At 40.5% G+C, this 17,921-nt stretch overlaps 1 protein-coding gene across 2 annotated transcripts in view; it reads right to left on the bottom strand.

The window, feature by feature from the left end:
- Window positions 1–17,921, bottom strand: part of RasGAP1 (Ras GTPase activating protein 1) — a 51,381-nt gene that overhangs the window by 11,389 nt on the left and 22,071 nt on the right. For both annotated transcript variants that reach the window (XM_076175476.1, XM_076175477.1), the window contains exons 9-13: window positions 17,173–17,374; window positions 8,881–8,992; window positions 8,177–8,283; window positions 2,972–3,133; window positions 2,784–2,857 (exon numbers count right to left, since the gene is read on the bottom strand). In XM_076175476.1, the coding sequence (XP_076031591.1) occupies window positions 2,784–2,857; window positions 2,972–3,133; window positions 8,177–8,283; window positions 8,881–8,992; window positions 17,173–17,374 (657 nt within the window). The remainder of the gene's footprint in view (window positions 1–2,783; window positions 2,858–2,971; window positions 3,134–8,176; window positions 8,284–8,880; window positions 8,993–17,172; window positions 17,375–17,921) is intronic.

The raw sequence follows: 17,921 nt of genomic DNA, 5'->3' as shown, positions 1-17,921 counted from the left end.
GAATAAAAATTCAACTCGCCAATTCCAATTGCTTACGAATTAATAAAAAATGTTGGAGGGCTTTAGGAGACCCTCTATAAGATACTTATTACAAAGCTAAATATTTTGGTGGGAGATACTACGTGAATGACTGTGATGGGCAGAATGATAGTGCTATTGCAAAATAGGAGATATTGGTGACACTGAAGGTGGTCGAAAGCTGGAAAGGTGCCTGGATTAGATGGATATTATATGAAATGTCAAACAATGGGTGGAGAATTGGAAGTGGAGTGGCTTGCGAAATTTTTCAATGTGTACCTGGGGAAAGGAGGCATCTCAGTGGAATGGAGGAGTGTGTATTTACCTAGTTGTATTATATGGGAAGGGAGCTATGCTTGTGGTGATCCGTCTTTGTATCTTTCAGCATCAATTTTTTTTTGCATATGCGTGTGATCTTCGTATACAAGGGTAGGGGAGACAAGTATGAATGCGAAAGTTTTAGAGAAATAATTCCATTGAGTGTGGTTGGTTGTTCAGGTTGTTCAAGTGGGCATATGTTAACTAAGAGGACTGGGGTGGAGGGCAGATTATATGGCTGGAGAAGAGTGGTGTGGGTTGGGGGGGGAGGGTGTGTAGGTCCATTTCTTATTGTAAGACATATATAAAAATTATTGAAAAAGTTAAGGATGTATTTAAATATATATATATATATATATATATATTTTTGCAGAAACCACCGGGAAATTGAAAAAACAGATACCGAACATTTTCGTCTATTAAGAAAATGTCTTAATAGACGAAAACATTCGGTATCTGTTTTTTCAATTTCCCGGTGATTTCTGCAAAAATAGCTCATCACATGTGTTTTGTGATTTCTTTGCATATATATATATATATATATATATATATATATATATATATATATATATATATATATATATATATATATATATATATATATATATACATAATTTTTTTTTTTTTTCTTTCTTCCATTGACTTGGAAAAGGGATATGATGGGGCTGACAGAGAACTCAATGGAAAATAGTGTTAAGGACTAAAACAAAAACTACCAAGACTGACTTCCTGATCATTTTAAGCTGGAAGACAGTGTGAAGACAGGACTTATGTTGTTTTAGAATGGCAGGTTGAATAGAAAGATTTGGAAGTAAACATAATCAGCAGTGGAATGTATTACTGTGACAACTGCAAGCTTACCATTGGAAAAGCACAATGTACACAAAGTAATTAGTAAATCATCAAAAGTTTTAATTAATGACAAAAATAAGCATAAATACATACATATACCAAGGTTTTTTTTCCCCCTTACAAGGGAGGTAACCGAAGTCAAAAGGCATAATTCCACTCCCATCCATTTCATCCCCAACCACTCCACTCCCATTCACTACCCCTCCCTCTTTTCTTGGCTCCTCCTGGATGACAGGTCATCCCTACATCTTACCCAGTCCCCTGGGTCAGAGGCAATGCAGCAAGACACAGCACATCCACAGCAAGGCCAATTCATTTAATCAGTGAACCACCCTTCTCTGTCCCCTCATGCAGAAAAAGAGAAGATGGGAAGAAATCCCTATGGGCTGCACCAAAATATCATTCACACATAACCACTCCTTTACTCCCTTATCCCCCACCCACTCTCTTCCATGCATCACAGCATCATCCATGTACAACCATTCTCCACTTACCCCTATCTTCTGTCTTCTTCTTTCCTTCCTCAACAGATATACCCCTTTTAACCCCCATCCATCCATCTCATCCTCTGTTGGCCACTCATGTTCACTCCATCCACCTCTGCCTTCCACACTTCTTTTACTAAACTTTCTTCACTCATTCTTTCCATTTGTCCAAATCATCCCAATACTCTTTCATCATTCCTATCTCCCAAGTTTCTTTCTACCACCCACTCTCCTCCTCAACTCCTCAGTTCTCATTCTATCCAGACTAGTTACCCCTACCATACTTCTCAGACATTTCATCTCAAACACATTTAAACTCTTCGTCTCTTATGTTCCATGCTCCAAAAATAAGCAACAGTGGTAAAAAGGACACATCCTATATGCTCATTGAACAACCTTGGTGCAGCCTCACATTCATCTTAAGCCACCCACTCTCTCCATTCCCTACTCTCACACAAATTCTACTACATGTATAAAAAATTCTGACTGCCCTTAGCAGAATTCTCCCTATCCCATACATCTGCACCACATCTCACAATGCTTCTTTGTTAACCTTGTCATACTCTTCTAAATCCATAAAAACCCAAAAGATACCTCACCCTTTGCCAAATACTTCTTGCATATCTGCCTCACTGAACAAACTCTTCAAGACAGACCACCAAATTCAATATTTCACCAACACCCCCAAGACATTATCCCCATAGAAAAATCCCTCATGAGAAAAAAGAACTACAATGGTATGCTTGCAGTTAGGACAGCATCCAACATTAGGACTGTACCAACACAGAGTAGGCCTGGCCACAGAATTGAACTGCTCTAGATGCAACCACTACACAGATGACATTGAACACCTCATCCTACAATGCCCCACACTAACAATTCCTAAACAACAGCACAGTACTTCTTCCCTGAGTGACTTATGGACCTGTTCAGTGATTGTAGCGGGTTACCTGGGAGCTGCAAAAAGGACTTGGGACAATGGATTGATTGACTGATATAATATTCCGAGGTATTTTAGTTTATTCATATTCACTTCAACAATTCAAGTGTATTAATTTCTAAAGAACATTTGTAACATAAAAGAAAAGGAAAATTCAAACTAATGCTTACCCTTCCTTTAGTATAACTGGAGTATCAAAAGCTTTCTGGTTTCCATTTGGCATGGAGGAAATTATTTCTAAAAACTGGAATAAGAACAAAACCAATTAGGTATGCAATATATATATTACCCAAAAGGGAGTACAAAAATTCATTAAATATTAGACATCATTATCATCAGTTTACAACATGCATCTTACCATTCGAACAGCATCTACATGTTTGTCAGTGACACAATGTGTGAAGACATCACGCATGTACAACTCCTTAGAGTTGTGTTGAGAGGTGCGGGAACTTACAAGGTTACCCACACTTTGTACTGTCTTGCTAACCAGCGTAAGTGTGCGGTGCATCTGTGTGTCCTAAAATCCAAAATATTCTTAAGAACTTTCAATATAAAACAAATCAACAAAGCTGGCATTAAATATATTTTCATTAAAATCACATATCTGGAAATTTAATCATCTTTGAGAAATAAAATAAACGAGAAATTGTTTACATGATTTCAATGTCATCAGATATTTCAATTCAAATACCCTCAACAGTACCACATACATGAATCATATACAATGTATGTATCATATACATAAGGCCATTTCCCCCTCATATGGGGAGTGATTGAATAAACACACCCACCCCACACCCATCGAAACCCATTCATTGCCCCTCTCATCTTAGCACCCCAGTACTCAAGTCAAAGGGATTGCACAAAAAGATAGAAAGAAAATATATAATTTATCTATTTACAACCTTTCTCTCAAGTTCACTCTATCCACATCTACTTTCTACACTCTTCTTTCCTGGTCTTTCTTCATTCATTCTTTCCATATGTCCAAATTACCTCAGCATTCTTTAATTTACCCTGTCCTATCCATTCTTTACCTTACCACATCTCCAACTATCCATTCTTTTAACACATATTTTCTAAATATTTCATCTCAAATATATTTGGGCTCTTCCTTTGTATGTATACATCTATTCATCTAAATACCAAAGGCTTCTTCCCTCTTATAAGGGAGGTAGCCAGCCAAGGCATGCACCCACCCCCACCCATCTCACTCTCATCTGTCACCCATTTGTTTCCTTTATATTTTAGTATGGTGGTTGTCATGGGAATGGATAGAGTACGAAATGTAGATAATCCTCCAATTCTGAATAGATTAAACTATCTTGATGAAACTCTTCAGGTATGTTTTGTATAGAGATACATTCATACCAAAAGGCTTTTCCCAATTATAAAGGGGTTGGTTGATTCAAAGCATACAAACACCTCATGTTGTTATTGTGGTGGCAGCAGTGGTGGTGGTAGCAGTGGTGGTGGTGGTGATGGTGATGATGGTTTAACATCACAAACTCCCTCCTATTAGGAGGCAAGGACTGTGCCCATTACAGATGACTTTGTAGTGTGGAATTTAATTAACCATAACCTTGGTTCAACTTTGCCAGTGGCAGGATTTGAACTGCCATCCCCTCAACTTCTGCTAAAAGTAATGATGCCCTAATCCATTCAACTAGCAAGCTTCCACAAACATCACATACCCATTCAAAACCCACTCACTGTCCCCCATAGCACTTTGTGGATAAAGGGCCATCTCTGTCCCCAACACCACCACTCAGGTCAAAGGAACCACAGTGAGACACAATACTACCATAGCACAGCCTGATAGCAAGAGCTAGTTTACCCCCACTGCTTCATCATATGGCAACCCTCCTCCTCATCCAAAGAATTTACAGAGCAGACAAGTACATCCCTTTGGGAAATGTCATTCCTTCATCCATTTACAATTACGCCCCATTCACTCTTATTTCTTTCAATCTCTCTTCCTTGCCCAACTGACATTCCTTTTGTATTCCATGATCCCCATTATCCCATCTATCTACCTCATTCTTGCTCTTCCCCTCAAGTTCTCTTCCTCCAATTCTACTTTCTCTACTCAGTTCCTCCTCATTCACTCACTCCATATTCGTAAACCACTTCAGCACTCTTTGATCTACCCTATCCAACAGTTCTGTCCATCCCAACTCTCCACATTTCTCGCTCTTTCCATCCTTGTAACACTAATGCTAGATGGTTTTAACCATTTAGGAGAAAACTCTTACCACTAACTGGGTTAAATACCATCTTGATCAATCCACAGATGAGTGTCACTACACTTGGGCACTAATGCAAACTTATTTTATCTAATGACACCAATACCAGTCTTCAATGGGTTAGTGATGAAAATGAAATAAAGTAATGTATTTCAGGAAAAACAGGAGGGTATGGGAATTAAATACAAGTCTGAATGGCAGCCTACTGGAAGGGGTCAATATGTACAAGTACCTTGGGATGAACATGGCAGCAGATGGATGGGGTGGTTAGACATAGGGTTGCAGAGGGCAAAAGAGTTGTGGGTGCACTGAAGAAAGTGTGGAAGGGAAGAAACCTGTAAATGGAAGAGAGAACTGGGGTGCCTGAGGGACTAATTGAACCTCCACAGCAGTATAGCATTCACAACAGAACTGCAAGGATGAGAAAAGAAAGATGGAAACAAAAAAGTTAAATCAGTCAATCCATTGCCCCTAGTCTCTCTTGCTGAAGATCTGCAGCTTTCAGGAAACTGGCAACAGCCTCCAGGTGGGATCATAAGTAACTCAAGGAAGATATATTATGTTGTTTTCTGGGGATTGTTTGTGTGGGACACTAGTATAAGGTGTTCTGTGTCTTCTGTGTGGTGGTTGCATCTGGGGCAGTTTGAATCTGTGGCCAGGCCTATTCTGTGTTGAAACAGTCTTAATGCTGGTGTCCTAAATGCAAGCATGCCAGTGGGGTTTGACTTCTCAGGCATCGACTTTGACCTCATGCCAATTAAGAGCACAGGTCATGTATATAAGACTGGACAGAATGCTGAAGATTCAGATCGCCTCAAAGGATCACGCTTTGATCCTAGCTGGCTGCCTTCGTTGCCTTCTCTCCTCCCCCCTCCCCTTCCAGCCAGCCTGACATTTGACACCCAACATGGGGCACCAGTCACCAGCTCTACTGACTGCCAGCTCATCTACCACCACTGCCTGCCAGGTTTGCCGAATGCCAGCTGATCTGCTGCCGCTGCTGCCTGCCAGCTCGACTGCCCACCAGCTTGACTGCTGCTGCTGTTCAACAGGTCTGCCAACTGCTGCTGCCTACCAGGTCTACCAACTGTCAGCTTGCCTGCCGCCACTGCCTGCCATGTCTGCTGACTACTAGCTCATCTGCCAAATGCCAGCTCAACTGCCTACATTCTTGCCTAGCACAGGTATCATTTCGTGACCTACTCCCACCACCACTAGATCATTTAGCAAACTAGAGCTGTAAGCATCCACACCTTGACCCACCCACATAGTCAATGGAGATCACAAGGCCTACACCTTGACACGGTAAAGCTAGTGACTAGCAACCTCAACTCTAGTAAAGCTAGTGACTATGTAAAGTGTCCAATATAGATGTTTTTGGTGCATCCCATTATTACTCTCAGTGCTCCATACTGTTGTGTTTATAAATTGTTAGCATTGGCTTGCTGATTGTTGGGAACCATGCTGTTGAGCGAAACAGTGAAACTCAATCATATGTGAATGGTATCAAGTCTGTTGAAAACAATTGGAACCAAGTAAGCAGAGATTAACTCCAACCAACATACAAATTTATTATAACAACCAATGGACAAATAACTTACAGGTGGACACTAGCTGAAACAAGGTATGGATTTATCAAAATTATATTTATGCTACTGTACGGATATTGTATGTACTGTACAGGGCAGAAACATGGAACATAAGAGAGGAGTTTGAATGTGTTTGAGATGAGGTGCCTGAGAAGTATGATAGGGGTTACTATGCTGGATAGAATGAGAAATGAGGACGTGAGGATGAGAATGGGGGTGGAAAGGGTGTTGGAGGATAGGGTTCATGAAAGAGTATTGGGATGGTTTGGACACATGGAAAGAATGAATGAAGAAAGACTAGCAGAAGAGGTGTGGAAGGCAGAGGTGGAAGGAGAGAACATGAAGGGTTGATCTAGGATGAGATGGATGGATGGGGTAAAAGGGCCATCGGGAAGAGGGAAATGTCATTTGAGGAAGGACAGGAGAGGACAGAAGATAGGGATGAATGGAGAATGGTTGTGTAAGGATGATGCTGTGATGCATGAGGGGGAGTGGGTGGGGGATAGGGGGTGAGGGAGTATGTGTGAGAAATAAAATGATGCAGCCTGAAGGGATTTCTCTCCATCTTCTCCTTTTCTGCATGAGGGGAAGGAGGGGGGTCACCAATTTAATGAAGCAGCCTTGCTGTGGATGTGCTGTGTCTTGCAACACTGCTTCTGACCCAGGGCAGTTGGTGAGATGCAGGGATGACCCGTCATCCAGGAGGTGCCAAGATAAAAGGGAGGGAAGAGGGTAGAAGGGAGTGGAGTATGTTAGAGATGGAATGGGTGGGAGTGGTTTCTATGCCTTTGTTTTTTGGCTACCTCCCTTATAAGGGGGGAAAAGCCTTTGGTATATGTATGTATATTTATGCTAAGGCTCACACCTAAGTTGATTAATGTAATGATTTATTGGTCAGGACGAATAAAGGCAGATTAACTCCTTCTCTACATTTGACACACTTTACAAATGTTGTTCTGGCCTAACTCAGATAATTTTATTCACATGAAGACACAGCTCATACAAAAGGGCCATGTCAATTCACCACTTTGCTACAATGACACAAAGACCTATTCTCCTTATAAAGGAGGTAGCCAAATCAAAGCACACACCCACTTCATACATAACAAAACCCACTTAATACCCCTCCTTTCTCAGCACCTCATCAATTTTAGGTCAAATGCAATAGAGTAAGGCACAGTGTTTCCACAGCAGCATTCAAATGCCAGAAACAGTTTATCCCCATTGCTTTATTATATGGTGTACCCCCCCCTCTTCAACTATTCAAAATACATTATGAACCAGATGAAAATACTTTGGGTCATGTCATTCATTCACAACCTCCCTCCATTTAAACTTATCTTTTACACTCTTCCCTACTTGATATTTCATGTAACCAAGGCCCCCTTCACCCCATCCATCTACTCCTGCTTTGCAAACTCCTTTTTTCCATATGAACAAACCACCTCAGCATTCTGATCTACACAGCTCTTTTCCCACTCCTGTTCTCTGTCTAACTTCCACATTTCTCACTCTATCCATTCTAGTAACACCTATCATATTTCTCAAACACCCTCTCAAAAACATTCAGATTCTCCTTTTCTACCTTCACTAATATTCCAAGTTTCAGCTCCATACATAAAATGTATAAAGGCCATTACAACCAAATGCTAATGTGTGCAAGGAAAATAAGATAATTGAGACTTAATCAAATATTTATGGGTCTTAATGACTTTGGTTACTTACAATTTGCTCTGAGGTGAGATCAAAGAGTTTAGGCCCAAGTATGGCTGGAGCAAAGAACCTTAAGAAGACAAAGCTTGAGATCACTGAGTAGCGCACCTCCCGCTGATCTGTAAAGGAGGGGGAATTCAATAAGTTCTTTACCTCATACAAAAACTGCAAATCAATTCATTGCCACAAGTCTCCTTTCCTGGAGATCCATGGTTCACAGGTAACTGATTACAGTCACCTAATTGGCCCCTAAGTCACTGAAAAACATATTGTATTGCTGTGTGAGTATGGCCAGGATGGGGGCAGTGAAATATTAGATGGTTGCATCTGGGGTTATATGTTTCTGTGGCCAGACCTATTCTGTGTTGGTATTTTCTTAATGTTGTATGGTGAGCTGCATACAATTGTGCAAATGAGTGCCAGACCTATTCTGTGTTGGTATTTTCTTAATGTTGTATGGTGAGCTGCATACAATTGTGCAAATGAGTTCTTGCCCCTCTTGAGAGGGATTTTTCTGTGGGGCTAATGTCTAGAGGGGTTTGATGGAGAAGGGTATTCGGTAGTGAGTTTTGACATGCTGGTTTTCCAAGCATAAATCCTGGGTACACTGTTAGTGCACTTAGTTCCTTAAACCCATTTACTACATAAAAATGAATTTACAAATAAAACAAAGCTCCTTAGCATACTTGGTGATTAAACAGATAATGATAACTTACTTGGGAAGTAGGTGTTTGCAAGCTCACGGAGCTCAGAGAAGATTTGGCACATCACTGGGGGGCAATTAAGGGCTGAGTTTTTTATAGCCACCAGGATCTGACTTATATATTCCTGAAATATAACATATATAAACATGTACATTTACTGCAGGTCCTTTAGCTATCATCTGTACTAAATCACCTTGTAATGAAGCAGTGGGGGTAAACAAGCTCTGGTTGTTGGGACCTGCTGTGGAGGTGCTGCATCTTACTGCACTGCCTCAGACACAAGCAGGTGTATTTGGGGGAAGAGGGTGGCAGGGAAAATTCATTCATTCATGAGGAGTCGAGATGGGAGGAACAATGAATGGATTTTTGGATAGGTACAGCAGGGGTGTGGGGTGGGTGTATGCATTGACTTGGTTACTCCAACATACCCCAACAGGATTTTTGGTGTATACATATGTACATATATATACACACATAGTGTGTATGCATTGACTTGGCTACCCCAACATACCCCAACAGGATTTTTGGTGTATACATATGTACATATATACACCCACATAGTGTGCTGTGGGTGAAACGGGCAAACAGACTAGCACAAGACTACAAGAACACCAAAGGACAGTAAACAGAAAAGACCAGAGTTCGGCGGTGTACAAACATACTGAACAGCACCAACACAAGTTTGACTGGCAAGGTGCAAAGGTACTTTACAATAACAACAGGAAAGGAGGCAGACTGTTCTTGGAGGCGTGGGCCACTAATGGAGACAGCATAAATAGGTCTATCACACTCAATCCCATCTATGTGGGTGTGGGGGGAGAGGTGGAAGAAAAATCCCACAAACAGTAGCAGGGTGTAAATGTCCTCCCCCAGCACCCGAAACGTCGGTAATAAATTACCTACTTCTGAGTCTGGTGTTTCTATGTTTCCACCATATATACACATACACAAACACGCACTAATGGCCTTTTACCCCCTACAAGGGAGGTAGTCAAGTCAAAAGGCACATACTCACTCCCATCTACCACCATTTCCCCACTGTCATCTTAGCTCCTCATGGATGATGAGTCATCCCTGTATCTTGCCACTGCCCTGGGTCAGCAGCAATACAGCAAGACACAACACATCCATTGCAAGGTCGCTTCACTTAATCAGCAAACCCCCTCTCCTTCCCCTCATGCAGAAAAAAGAGAAGATGGGGAGAAATCCCTTCAGGCTGCATCAAAATATCCTTCATATATAACTACTCCCTAGCCACCATCCCCCACCCCTCCCTTCCTTGCACCACAGTATCATCTAAAAAATTTAAGAACAAGCTTGATGCTGAAAGATACAAAGATGGGTCACTACGAGCATAGCTCCCTTCCCATATAATAGAACTAGGTAAATATATGCAGCCATTTCTCACTCGCCCCTATCTCCTGCCTTCTCCCTCCTTTGCTCAACAGATATTCTCCTCTTGCTTAACACCCCTTTCACCCCATCCATCCATCTCAACCTCATTCATCCCCTCAAGTTACTACCTCCACCTGTCTTCCACACCTCTTTTACTAATATTTCTTCACTCATCCCAATACTCTTTCATCAACCCTATCTGCCATTTCCTTTCCCATCCCTGCTCTCCTCCTCACCTCTATGACTGGTGAGGTGTGCATCAAACAACAAACCAAGGCAGAATGCTTTTACTGAGTTTACACAGGACTTTTATACAAAACACAAAGCTCAGCAGGGAATGCAGTCAACCAATCAGAAGCTTCCTCATGGGTTCAGCAAATTTGCAAGCTTCAGTGAGTATCATCTTGTGGGAGACAATGGCTACTTCCACGTATGCAAGGAGTTTGTATGCAAGTGACTGTGGTGTGGGTCTGTGCTGAGGGATGATTGGCTGGCTGCAGTGCAGGTCCATGCTGAGGCTTTTACAGTACTCCCCCCCTCAAAAGAGGTGTCAACATGGTCAAGTGAGTGGGGGCCTGCCCTTGAGAGCTGAACTGGAGAAGGCCGCTTCATTAAATCGGCGACCCCCCCTCTCTCTGTCCACCCCATGCAGAAAAGGAAAAGATAGGGAGAAATCCTTTCGGGCTGCATCAAATTATTTCTCATACATACTCCCTCATCCCCCATCCCCCACCCATTCCACCTCGTGCATTACATCATCATCCATATGCAACTATTCTCCATTCACCCCTGTCTTCTGTCCTCTCTCATCCTTCCTCAACAGACATTCCCCTCTTACCCAAAGCCCCTTTTACGCCATCCATCCATCTCATCCTAGGTCGACCCCTCATTTTCACTCCTTCCACCTCTGCCTTCCACACCTCTTTTACTATTCTTTCTTTACTCATTCTTTCCATGTGCCCAAACCATCCTAATACTCTTTCATCCACCCTATCTCCCAACTTCCTTTCCACTCCTGTTCTCCTCCTCACCTCCTCATTTCTCACTCTATACAGCCTAGTAACCCCTATCATACTTCACAGACACCTCATCTCAAACACATTCAAACTCCTCTCTTATGTTCCACGTTTCTGCCCCATATGAGATGCATATACATACACACACGCACACACTTCAACGAACGGATGGCTTAGAGGACATTCTGAAGAAAAAGTGAAATTTCGTGGATCCCGAAGCAAAGGAAGTACCTATTGTATTTACAGGGGGAGGGGAATTGCTCGTGGTGTAGGGGAAAGTGAGGAAAAAGGAGAAGGGGAGGGATTACTGAGGGAAATGGAAGGAAATGAGGAAGGTGAGGACTTGGCCCAGGCAGGCAGACGCCATCTAAACAAAAGAGGTCCGGACCAATTTAGCGACGACGAAATGTCTAACAAAAATGTAAAGATCAGAAGTATAGATAAGAGCAATACAGTAGAAGGTGATGAGAATATTTTCCAGGGATTTAAAGAGGGTGGGGGGGACACAAACCCCCCCGATTAACAAGACTAGAAGAGAAGCTCGATAAGATGATCGAGCACTGGGAACTTAGGTTCGGTCACATTAACAACATTGTGCAGAGGGTTGAAAAATTGGAAGAACTAGAGAAGGCGAACAAAAACTTAACTAAGGAAATTGAAGAATTAAAAAAACAGTTAAAAGAGAAGAATAAAGTCTTAAAGGAGAATAATAAGGACAAGGAGGGTTGGAAAAAAATTCAAGAAAACAGTAAAGTTGCATTTACTGACATAATCAAACAGCAAATGAAAGAACAAACTGAAGACTCAGTTATTAAAGTGATGAGACAGAAGGAGAATATAGTAAGAGACTTAGCAGATAGAAAGAAATGTATAATTATATTAGGAATGGAAGAGAAACATAACCCAGATAGAACCACAAGAACCAAAGAGGAAAATGAAAAAGTAAGAAATTTACTAGAATTAGTTCAGGAAGATGAGCCAGAAATAATGAAACAAATCGAAGAGAAATTCAGGCTTGGGAAATATAGTACAGACAAGACCAGACCAATTAAGATTAAATTCAGGTCACAAACGACGGCAGAGAATATCTTATCCAAAACAGGGAAACTAGCAACAAGTGAACAATATAAAAAGGTATGGATAAAAAGGGAAATGAATAAAGAGGAAAGAGAGGAGGAAATAAGGAAAAGACATGAAGCTAAGAAAAAAAACGAGACCAGAACGGAGACAGAAAAACAAGAATTCTACTGGAGAGTAGTGAATATGAAATTGAAGCAATGGAAAATAACAAAGAGAAACACAAAAGAAACAGAGAATACAATGGAAATAACAGAAAGTTAAAAGTATCCTACACAAATATAGATGGATTAATAACAGGACTGAATGAACTGAACAAATATCTGAAAGAAAAAGATCCGGACATAATGGGAATTGTTGAGACAAAATTAAAAGGTCCACTACCACCCAACAGCATAGGACACAATGCATATAATTATTGGATTAGAAACAGAGAGAAAAAACAAGGGGGTGGAGTTATGTTCCTGACTAAGAAGGATATAAGCATGAAGAGTGTCACATATGGGAACAATAGAGTAGAGATGATCATGATAGAAGTAGAAGATAGAGATAAGAAGAGCAGAAAGTTTGTAATAAACTACGTGCCCCCAAAAACAGCCTCATGGGAAGAGAATGAACATAAAAGCATGTTAGAAGACACAAGAATAACACTAAACAAGATAATGGAAGATGGAGGAAGAATAGTTATGATGGGCGACTATAATTGCAAAGAAATATGCTGGGAAGAGATGACCGTAAAGGGTGGAGAAGACTCATGGGGAAGTGTTCTACTTGAGATGATTACTGACCACACAATGACACAATGGATCCAAGAGAACACTAGGTATAGAAATGAAGAAGAACCATCGAGACTAGACCTAATAATCACATCAGAACCTGAAATAGTGGAAAAGATAGAATACCAGGCACCAATAAGCAAAAGTGACCACATATTGATAGAACTAGAACTAAATGAGAAAAAATACATGAAAAAAATAAACAATATATAAAAAGGAAGATTGATGTATGAAAAAGCAAATTTTGAAAAAATAAGAGAATTCTTCCAAAATGAAAACTGGGAAAGAATACACAAAGAAGATACAACAGTAGAAGAGAAATGGAATATTTTGACAAAAATCTATAAAAAAGGAGTAGAAAAGTATGTCCCAAGACAAAAACAAGAAAAAGAATATGTAAAGTGCTGGTACAATAAAAGTTGTAGGGAGATAAAAGACAAAAGAGACAAAGCCTGGGCCAAATGGAAGAAAAACAAAAGACCAGAAAAATGGAAAATATATACTTGTTATAGAAATGAATATGTACAAGCATGCAGAGAGGAAAAGAGAAAATATGAAAAAGATGTCATAGAAAAATGTAAAGATCAACCAAAACTATTCTACAGATTTGTAAACAACAAACTGAAAAACAAACAAGATTTGGAGAAATTAAGACAAGGAGTTGAATACACAGAGGAAATTGAAATGGTGGAAATTATGAACAAACATTTTAAATCTGTGTTTACAAGGGAGAACATACAACCTGAAGAGATTGAATGGAAAGAGAAAGTCCCCCCTATGAAAGAAATAGAAGTAACAAAGAATGAAATATTGAACCACTTGAGTAATCTTGATGTCAGAAAATCGCATGGACCAGATGAAATACCAAACTGGATTTTGAAAGAATGCAGAAATGAACTGGCAGACAAAATACATAGCATAATAAACAGTTCCTTGAAAGAAGGTAAAGTTCCAGAAGATTGGAAAAAAGCAAATATAGTACCTATATATAAAGGGGGAAATAAAGAAGACTCTAACAACTATAGGCCAGTCTCTCTAACAAGTACAATAGCAAAAATTTGTGAAAGAATTGTCAAAAATAGATGGGTAAAATATTTAGAAAAAAACAATGTGCTAAATCCAAGACAATTTGGATTCAGACAGGGACGATCATGCGTCACCAATTTAATATGTTTCTATTCAAGGCTAATAGATATAATACAAGAAAGAGATGGATGGGCTGATTGTGCATTTCTAGACCTAAAAAAAGCTTTTGACAAAGTACCACATAAGAAGTTGCTTAAGAAATTAGAAACTGAAGGAGGAATACAGGGCAAACTGCTAAATTGGATGGAAGACTTTTTGCAAGAAAGAAAAATGAGAGTAGTGATAAGAGACCAACACTCAAAATGGGATGAAGTAATAAGCGGTGTTCCACAAGGAACAGTTCTGGCCCCAATAATGTTCGCTATATATATTAATGATATGGATGAAGGAATTGAAAGCTATATGAGCTTCTTTGCAGATGATGCAAAACTATTGAAAAAAGTGAACACGGAAGAAGATTGTGAATCACTACAGAGAGATCTAAATAAAGTACAGGAATGGAGTAGGAAGTGGGAGGTGGAGTTCAATACAAAGAAGTGTAGTATAATGGAATTTGGAAAAAGTAAAAACAGAATAACAGGATCATATAAATTGGGAGAAGAAGGAATAAAAAAAGTAGAAAATGAAAAAGACCTGGGAGTCATTGTTATGAATAATATGTCACCTGAGAAACATATAAATAAGATTTTTGGAGAAACCTATAATTTAATAAGAACAATCAAAGTTGCATTTACATACCTGGATGAAGAAATGGTGAAGAAAATTCTAATCACCCTGATAAGACCAAGATTGGAATATGCAGCAACGATATGGTCACCAAGTACAAAAAAATGTATAAAAAACTTGAAAGAATACAAAGAGCAATTACAAAATTGGCACCTACACTCTCAAAACTATCATATGAAGAGAGACTAGCAAAACTTGAACTACAGACACTAGAGCAAAGAAGAGAGAGAGGAGATTTGATAGCTATTTACAGAATCATGAAAGGCATAGAAATTACTGATAGAGAGAATCTGATAAAATGGGATGAGAGAAATACAAGAGGACATGGAAATAAAATAAAAAAAGACAGCTATAGAAGAGACCTGAAAAAGAACAGCTTTCCTCACAGAGTAATAGACAGTTGGAACAAGTTAGATGAGAAAGTGGTGTGTGCAAAAACAATACATGAATTTAAAAATACATACATACATACATATACCAAGGCTTTTTCCCCCTTCCAAGGGAGGTAGCCAAAAAGGGAAAGGCATAAAAACACTCCCACCCATTTCATCCCTAAATACACTCCACACCCCTCCCACCCTTCCTCTCATCTGAGCACCTCCTGGATGACGGGTCATCCCTGCACCCTGCCCACCGCCCTGGGTCAGAAGCAGTGTCGCAAGACACAGCACATCCACAGCAAGGCCGCTTCATTTAATCGGCGACCCCCCCTCTCCGTCCCCCTTTGCATATAAGGCAAGGACGGGGAGAAATCCCTTCGGGCTGCATCAAAATTTACTCACACATACTACCCCACCCCCAACCCCCCGCCCATTCCTCCTCATGCAGTCACAACATCATCCATATACAACCATTCTCCACTCACCTCTGTCTTCCGTCCTCTCCCTTCCTTCCTCAACAGACATTCCCCTTTTCCCCAAAGCCCCCTTCACCCCATCCATCCACCTCATCCTAGGACGTCCCCTCATGTTCACTCCCTCCACATCTGCCTTCCATACCTCTTTTACTAGTCTTTCTTCACTCATTCTTTCCATGTGTCCAAACCATCCTAATATTCTTTCATCAACCCTATCTCCCAGCTCCTTTTTCACCCCTGTTCTCCTCCTCACCTCCTCATTTCTCACTCTATCCAGCCTAGTAACCCCCACCATACTTCTCAGACATCTCATCTCAAACACATTCAAACTCCTTCTCTCTTCTTCTCTTATGTTCCACGTTTCTGCCCCATACAGTGCTGTTGGCACAATCACTCCTTCATACAGTCTCCTCTTAGCATCCATTCCCAAATGTCTATTCCTCATTACACTCTTTAAACCACCAAGGCATTTACTCGCTTCTCTCAATCTACATTCTACCCCCACCTTCACTCCACCTTTTCCTGCTACACTTGCACCCAAGTATCTAAAACTATCCACTTCCTCCAGTCGCTCTCCCTTAATGTTCACTTCCAGTCTACTGCCACTTTCACTCCTTGTACATCTCATCACATTACTTTTACCCACATTTAAAAATAGTTTAGATAAAAATAGTTTAGATAAAACGAGATATGAAAACGGGACACCACAAGCATAGCTCCCCTTCCCGTAAAATACAACTAGGTAAATACACACACACACAGAAAAGATTTACTTAAAAATACATACATACATACATACATATACCAAGGCTTTTTCCCCCTTCCAAGGGAGGTAGCCAAAAAGGGAAAGGCATAAAAACACTCCCACCCATTTCATCCCTAAATACACTCCACACCCCTCCCACCCTCCCTCTCATCTGAGCACCTCCTGGATGACGGGTCATCCCTGCACCCTGCCCACCGCCCTGGGTCAGAAGCAGTGTCGCAAGACACAGTACATCCACAGCAAGGCCGCTTCATTTAATCGGCGACCCCCCCTCTCCGTCCCCCTTTGCATTGTCATTAAAAATGACAATGGAAAAACAAGAGGTCATGAAAAGAAACTCAAAAAGGACAACTACAGAAGAGACAGGAAAAAGAATAGCTTCCCACAAAGAATGCTGGATATATGGAATAATTTAGATAAAAAAAACAGTGTGAGCAAATACTATTCACGATTTTAAGAATAAACTTGATGCTGAAAGATACAAAGATGGGCCACCACGAGCATAGCTCCCTTCCCGTATAATACAACTAGGTACAACTAGGTAAATACATATATCTTAAACCAAATATTCTCTTAAGCTGAGGAATGCCTATACATAAATCCTACCTGCACATTGGCCAAGTTGGTTTCCCTTGACTCTCCAACTTGCATCTTTGATGGGTCAATTTCACAAGCCTTTCTTTCACGAAACATTAAGTCCAAGGTTGGCTTAAGTGTGACGCGTAGGTAGTGGTGACCTGCAAGCTTCATTAATTCATCCATACACTTCGACACCAAGGTATTTCCTCGGAAAATTGTGTTGGTATCTCTGTTATCATGAAAGAAGAAAGAAGAAAAATAAAAAATAAAATATACATACATACATACATAAATATACCAACATTTTCCCCCCTTACAAGGGAGATAGCCAAAAACAAAGGCATAAAATCCACTCTCACCCATTTCATCCCCACATACTCCACTCCCATTCACCCCATTCCCTCTCTCTTATCTTGGTTCCTCCTGGATGACAGGTCATCCCTGCATCTCACCCACTGCCCTGGGTCAGAAGCAATATAGCAAGAAATAGCACACTCCCATTCACCACCCCTCCCTCCCTCCCTCTTTTCTTGGATAAATAAAATAACTAAATAAATAAGATGGGATACCCCATATTGGGATTGAATGGATGTTATCATGTAGTAGTAATTCCATATTAGCCTGCAGCCACTGCTTTAGGAACTGTTTTGAGGTGCCCCTATATATATATATTGAGAAGACAAATCACCTATCTGTCTATATATCAATGGCTTTTTCCCACTTATAAGGGAGGTAGCTAAGTCAAAAGGCACACACCCACTCCCATCCACCATCCT

Source organism: Oratosquilla oratoria, chromosome 37 (genome assembly GCF_046742065.1).
Source record: "Oratosquilla oratoria isolate Oo_2021 chromosome 37, ASM4674206v1, whole genome shotgun sequence".
Classification (NCBI taxonomy): Eukaryota; Metazoa; Arthropoda; class Malacostraca; order Stomatopoda; family Squillidae; genus Oratosquilla; species Oratosquilla oratoria.
This window is presented reverse-complemented; position numbering and strand designations above follow the sequence as displayed.